Source organism: Cloeon dipterum, chromosome 4 (assembly GCF_949628265.1).
Source record: "Cloeon dipterum chromosome 4, ieCloDipt1.1, whole genome shotgun sequence".
Taxonomy (NCBI): Eukaryota; Metazoa; Arthropoda; class Insecta; order Ephemeroptera; family Baetidae; genus Cloeon; species Cloeon dipterum.
The window spans coordinates 5,083,173-5,089,830 of record NC_088789.1 but is presented as its reverse complement, the minus strand read 5'-3'; the positions used below and the strand labels follow the sequence as shown (position 1 = coordinate 5,089,830).

General features: G+C 39.3%; 1 protein-coding gene across 2 annotated transcripts in view; it reads right to left on the bottom strand.

The window, feature by feature from the left end:
- Positions 1–5,171: 5,171 nt before the first annotated feature.
- Positions 5,172–6,658, bottom strand: part of Gycalpha99B (guanylate cyclase 1 soluble subunit alpha 2) — a 54,052-nt gene continuing 52,565 nt past the window's right edge. For both annotated transcript variants that reach the window (XM_065489632.1, XM_065489633.1), the window contains exons 10-11: positions 6,271–6,425; positions 5,172–5,948 (exon numbers count right to left, since the gene is read on the bottom strand). In XM_065489632.1, coding sequence (XP_065345704.1) covers positions 5,768–5,948; positions 6,271–6,425 — 336 coding nt within the window. In that variant the 3' untranslated portion in view covers positions 5,172–5,767. The remainder of the gene's footprint in view (positions 5,949–6,270; positions 6,426–6,658) is intronic.

The following is a 6,658-nucleotide window of genomic DNA, read 5'->3' as shown; positions in this document are numbered from 1 at the left end:
ATTAGTGGGGAAAATTGCCCCAAAAAATGCTAGATTCATGTGTTTGGTCTGGAATCCAGACGTTGATTAAGGAGGCTGCTGCTCGCAACTTGTCACCCAAAATAAAATACTGCGATTTAACACGGGCGAGCAGAGGACACGTTGCTTGTGGCAAATTGAAATTAATGACGGCGATTTCGCCCACAAAGTCTGCGTGCCTCTAAATATCTCGTACAAAAAAGTGCGCGCCTGCCATCACAATAATAAAAGAGCTAGATAGAACTGGCTTGTGCCCTGACTATTCGTAAGTATTTATAAGCTGATTGCGATTGTGGGAATTTTTTGTTAATTAGAAAAGATACACCTTGCAATTCATCAACTATCCTAAATCAGAAGAGGTGACAGATGACTCGTTAGCTCTGCACTCTTATTAAACTTTATGTAAGACGTAAATAATGAAATGTCTTGTTTCGTTGGCATCTGATCTCTCATTATATGAAAGCTGGCTCTTAATTAGTTGAAAAATGATTTACAGACTTTTTCTTGCACTAACAAGATTGCAAAATTTAATTTAAAATTATATGACTATTAAAAATGCTATTCATTGAGCTTTTAATTTTAGAATATAATTTCAATTTCTATATGATAATTATGAATTAATTTTATTGGTTTCATCTTGCATGTATTGTGAATGCCTTGTTTAGAAAATATAAGGAAATTCGAATATATTCTGATTTTCTAAACTTATTTTTGATATTTAATCTTTGATGAACATTTTGAGGAGGAAAAGTGGAGATCTCGCCGGTGTCTCCACTTGTCAGCGATGCGGGGCAGGGTTTTTGGCTGCAAGAATAGGCTCCGGCCTCGTGATAATATATTTTTTCTATTTCTTACAATTAAACAAAATATATAGAAATATTAGAGTCATAACATGAAATTGAGTAATTCAAATTTAGTATCATGCAGAATTTTTGGCAAACCAATTTAATTGCACGACTATTCCCTGTTATGCTCACTCAATGTTTTGCCTAATACTGAAACCTGAACGTCAATATACGATGCTTTATGTACTCAAATTTAGTTTCAAAAAATTAAGTTTATTATGGGCTGACAGGGCAACTCTGCTCTAAATCAGCACACATCCATAAAGTAATGAGACAATTATGTAAGAAACAACATTTGGAAGGAAGTAATGTTCAATAGTAACTTGAGATAATTGCTTCTTCGATTTAAGATCCGAAACGCTTAACTAACGGCATAAGGCATAAGCTTTGAATCTGGCCAGTTCGATATCATCTAGGAGGAAAATGTATTAGAATGAGCCCCATTAGACATACAGCCAAGAATGGTGACTACATACTGTTGCAGCTCTCAAGCGTTCTTGACAGGATTGGATCATTTATGAAATGAATAAATTATAGTTTCTGTTTTTTTTTTTAATTAAAATTTCAAACATTCGTAATCTATTGCATTTCCTTTTATGCTGCCAAGGATATAGCTGACTCCTAAAATTCAGAATTAATCTGATAATAAAGAAATGAGAAATGAATAAAAAAATACTATCCAAACCCTTATCCCTAATGGCAATATTTTCCATAAATATAATAAGGAGAGACAAACTACCGACTGATTAAAGTGAGCCATGTGTGCAAATATTTCTCTAAACGCCGAAAACATTAACGATTTTGTTTAATTTCTTTACAGGGGGAGAAACCAATCAAACAAAAACAGTAATTCGAACAAGCAGTCAAACTTAGTTAGCAACAAAAACTCTTGTGCCGATCGGGCGGTCAGTTGGTCAGCCCCACGTGGAGCGCAACTGGAGCAAACGCAGCCTGCCACAAGCAGAGCGATCTGCTGATTAGCAGTGTATAGCGAACGGTGTTGAAAGAGGGAAAACTCCCCTGGATGTCTGAGTGTCACTAATAAGATTAGCCGCGCGGCCGCTATTTACTCTCACACGCCGAGCTGCAGGGTAAAAAGGACCATTCGAGGGGGACAACGTGAATTGCTGCCAAATCTTTTGACCTCTCGCTGTGAATCCCGTGCTTCTCGTCGCATGGGGCCGATTCGCGTCTGCTCCACTTTCCTTTGTTGCGGTCATGCGTGGCGAAAAGAGGCGCACTCGCGGCCATAGGGGATGCGGAGTAATGAATTTTGAAAAGCTGACCTCAACTGCACCGTTTGGCTGTCAGATTAAGCGCGTTAATTTGGTGATTTAAACGCGCTCAACCACCGTGTATCCACAAAAGCAGCCGGTCTAAAAATACTTTCTTTCTGCGGTGGTCATTCTTTTTGCTCAAATGTGATTTATCGCCGTCAATTACCACCCTGACAAGTTGTGTGCGATCATCTGACCGCTAATAATGTGAGCAAAGTCACCTGGTGCTCGTAAATTGATACATTAATGTCAGCGGGAGACCATCTCGAGCTGCAATCTGTGTTGTTTACATTTCGACCTATTGAATTAGATCACTTGCAAATGAGTATGTTGATTTTAGATAAAAAAAAATCGATGCGACATCTCCAAGAAATCGACCACAGCGCACTGTTCTTATGTTTGATGTCACCAAATCTAGGGCTCGGTAGGCATATATTTAAATTTCCTTGTTGTTCTGCATGACGCTAGCTCTTCGGTAATTCACAAAAACGTAAGCAACCCATTGAAATAATATCCATCGATTTTCCATCTTGAAATGAGGTATAGTGGAGAAGTTATTTTAAACGTAGTTTTACAAAAGTTGTAATGCTTGACATAACCAAACTTTTAATTTTATAATTATTATCATAAGAGTCAAAATGATGGTTTACTTTACTCAAGTGCTGGGATTGAATTTTATTTAATTAATTTGATTCCAGATCAGACTCCCACTCATTCTTAACTAATTTAAGGTTGTAATTTCAACCCCAGTCTGGCACTGTCTGCATAGATGTCAAGGCTAAACGAGGATTTCATGAAGCGAGACTTGAACCCTTCACGCGACAGGCTTATACATGTAACCAGACACCTGAATCGTTCATCTTGTGAGTTTCACAGAAAGATCATTTTCTTTGACAGTGGATGAGTGATTGAATTTGGGCGAAGTCGTGGTCAAGTGAGAATAATAAGCTCGACGATATACCAACCCGGCCCGTGCAGACGCACACACTGTGCAGAATAAAAGGATACGACACGGCGGTGATGCTTGGATAATGAATGTGTGCGTGCTGTCGTTGTTGGTGGTGTCTATTTCAGTGGTGTCATGTTTCTGGGTAGCAAGTTCCGCTTTTGTAACAAAAGTCGGGGAAATCAGCTTTGATAGTCAATTCCAGACGAGCAGCATATTAAATAGCACAAAATTACAAACAGATTATAAGAAAATAAAAAAATCCGCCCTTAACTGTGTTTGGTTTAATTTAATTTAAATTGGTTTCTCAAATTATTTTTTTAACTTCGTGCAGCTACATATATCCTCTCCTTAAAAAAGTTCTTAATGACCTCTGTTAATGTAGCTGGGCTTCAAAATTTCCACTTATAACCAGAGCGATGAGCTGCAGCTCATTGAGTTTCCTGGCCGGATGACGATGAAGAGGCGAAATTTAATCAGACAATTTATAATGCCTTTCTAAACAGCTATAGAGTTTCAGCGTTTATCATAACCGCTGGATGCGAGAGGCATAATTAATGACTTTCCTGCAGCTTTTGATTAGTTCGGACTGAGAATAAGCGAGCGACACACTCGGCAAGATAATTTATCTTGCTCTGCGTTTTTGGTGCTGATCCCTATCGTCCGCTCATGGACGATGAATTTCGGATCACGTAAGCAGCTCGCTCCGTGTCTGATAATTAACCAACAAACTCAAACACTTGCTCCGGAGTTTTTTCTGAGATCACACGGCCGGTCGGTCTCGATTCGGTGCGAGGCAATTTATTTTTTCCCACCAGCGCACGCATGGGAGTTTTTCTATTTCTCCAATTCTCGCGGCTCATCCTGGCCGCGGTAGCTTGGGTTTTCAGGTTGGGCGTGAGTTTTTTTTATAAGGCAACAGTAGCCGCGCGGCCGTTGTTATTTCGCGGTCTGGGGCAGGGGTTTTTAGATTTATTGCCACGCAAAGGCGTAACTCAGTAGGAGACTCGGAGAAATCACGCGGCTCCTCCGCTTTCCTTCAGATAAGCATCGGCGCTAACAGTTGCTCCAACTTTTAGCAGATGGCAGCATCCAGTGGGAACGCCGCTCCACCACCGCCGCTCTGGAGCACTGCAGCCGCGACTCGCTCTTTTGGCGCGGTGGGAAAAGTAATAAGGGCTTTCTTACTACATCCCTCGCCTGCAATCTGATATCCACTTGCAGTTCTTAAGCTCAACACTTGAAGTTTGGGATCATGAATAATAATTTTAAATACAAAAGCAGCTTATTGCAGAACAAATAAAATATGAATAAAATTCCTCGAATCGATAAATTATTTTAAAATTATTAAATTTGTTACTATCGATTTGGGGGAAACCCACCGTACCTGGCGTTGAAAAGGAAGATCAAATAGTTTTACGAAAAATTTATTATAATTATGTCCTCAATTTATTTTAGGACTTTAAAAATTCCTAAAACTCTTTTATTCTGTTCCTTCTGCACTACACAACGAGGAGCTCAGTTTATTTCAGACAAATATAGAAAACGCAGTTATTTTGTTACTCGAAATGCGTGAAAAAATTAATACTTTTGCCTAAATTTTTGAATAAACTTCGAGATGAAAAAATCTTGGAAACAAAAAATTAGATTTTGTAAGGAAATCAATCAGCGAAATAAAAAATGCAGTATTTTTTTAAAAAAAGAAATTACAATATTGCTCCATACTGCACGGATTGACTAAGGGTGGGGGCTAATGAAGAAAACAAATGTTCTCCTACTGGAAAGCCATTGTTTCAGCCCCATGAGCTTTATCAGCAGTTCTTGATCCTTGACTAAAAATTTATATCATTGGTCGTTAAAATCAATTAACTGTACTAATTAAGTTTAATTTTAGCATAGTAAATTTTGATGAAACCCTGTGCAACTCCACCACTCACCCATTGCATAAAAACTGTCCCTCTTACATAAAAACTCCACCTTTCATTTGAGGCTGCTTCAAAGAGTGGAATATTCTGCATACAATTAATTGTAAATTCCATTGGAAAAACTGCGGGCAAATTTCGGAGAAGGGAAAAAGAAAACCAATTTTTTGCCTTGCCAAATAATCTTTTTATTGACTAGTAAATTTTCATCTTACGCACTTACAACACTCATAGAAGTGATTTTGCTGCATTTTTTGGGTATTGCTTACACTCAAAAGTGACACTCAGCTCAGATAAGCGTAGTTTATTCCCTTTAAATCGTGTTTTCTTATGTGCTTTTTGTGTTTAGATGTGTGTATGTATCATTTTATGAGATTCGCATCGTTTTTGGCGGAATACACTGCTTTTGTGAGGGTTAAACCGGAAATAAAAAATACTGTCCATAACAGAGACGAAAATGAGAGATTCTATAGTGTGAACGAGAGTGAGAAAACGCTGTTTCTGGTCATCGCGCGGCTAAAACACTAACAATAGAGAACACCGAAGCTGCTCAAACATCAAAACGCCAGCGTGAGGTCCACATGGTATTCTTAAGTCGCTAAATTTCTCGGGACCCTCTCACAAGGAAAGCACACACGCAGCGAGTTAAAAGTTCCTGTTTCCATTCCAAACTGCAGCACAGAACACAAAACATTTTATATTAATACGGCCGGCCCCGGCTCAGGTTGCCCGGAAAATGTTTTAGTACGGTTTCTGTCACTACTCCAGCTCCTTCATGGCGGCGGCCACGTGATCGGCCAAGGGGGCCGAGCGCGGCACCTGGGGGTGGCAGTAACCCAGTAGGAAGTGGCACGTTTGGTCCTCGTCGGCCACAAAACCACCCGGCAGGCAGGACCGCGGTCGCGCCTCGAACGTGAAACCCTCGCCTTTGACTAAGCACCTGCAAACGACAACGCTTGATTTGTTACAACTGAGTAAAAAGTTTAAATAAAAAATATCTACGTGTGTAGTTTAGAACAGTTTTGTTAGTGTATTGAAAAAAAAAGATTTTTCAATAATTATCACGCACTTGATCATATAAATTTTACAGAAATCAATTAAAAAATGGATAAGTTGAACAGCATTAAATTTGATTTATTTCTTTGTAAGTCCATAAATCAACAAAAATCATTCATCATTAGTGAGATAAAATGAAAAAGTAACAGGATATTTTTTGAATTAAATTAGCAAATCTGCCAGATAAATAAATTCACTTTACTTACGCATGGGTGGTAGGACTGATGTTAACTCTTAAGGGCTCGCTGCCGCTTTCGAATTTGTTTGCCACGGTGACGTTGTGGCCGAAAAGGCAGTAACGAGGCATTTTGATGCCGACCACTCCAGCCAGCACCGAGCCCGTGTGCAAACCGATCCTCATCTGCGAACATTTAACGCTCGTGTGTTAAAGGCGAAAGATGAATGGCGTGTCAAATTGTAATCTCTGCAACAGCGAGAGTCGTGTACGAGGGTCTAAGCGCTCGCTCAAGGCGCGACTCCGCTTAATGTGCAAAGAAGAATTTGAGACAAAAGTCAAAGCACGACGGACTGAATTAGACGTGACACAAATCTCACTGGCCTTACGGTATTTTGAATTTTAACTATCTCAAAAAT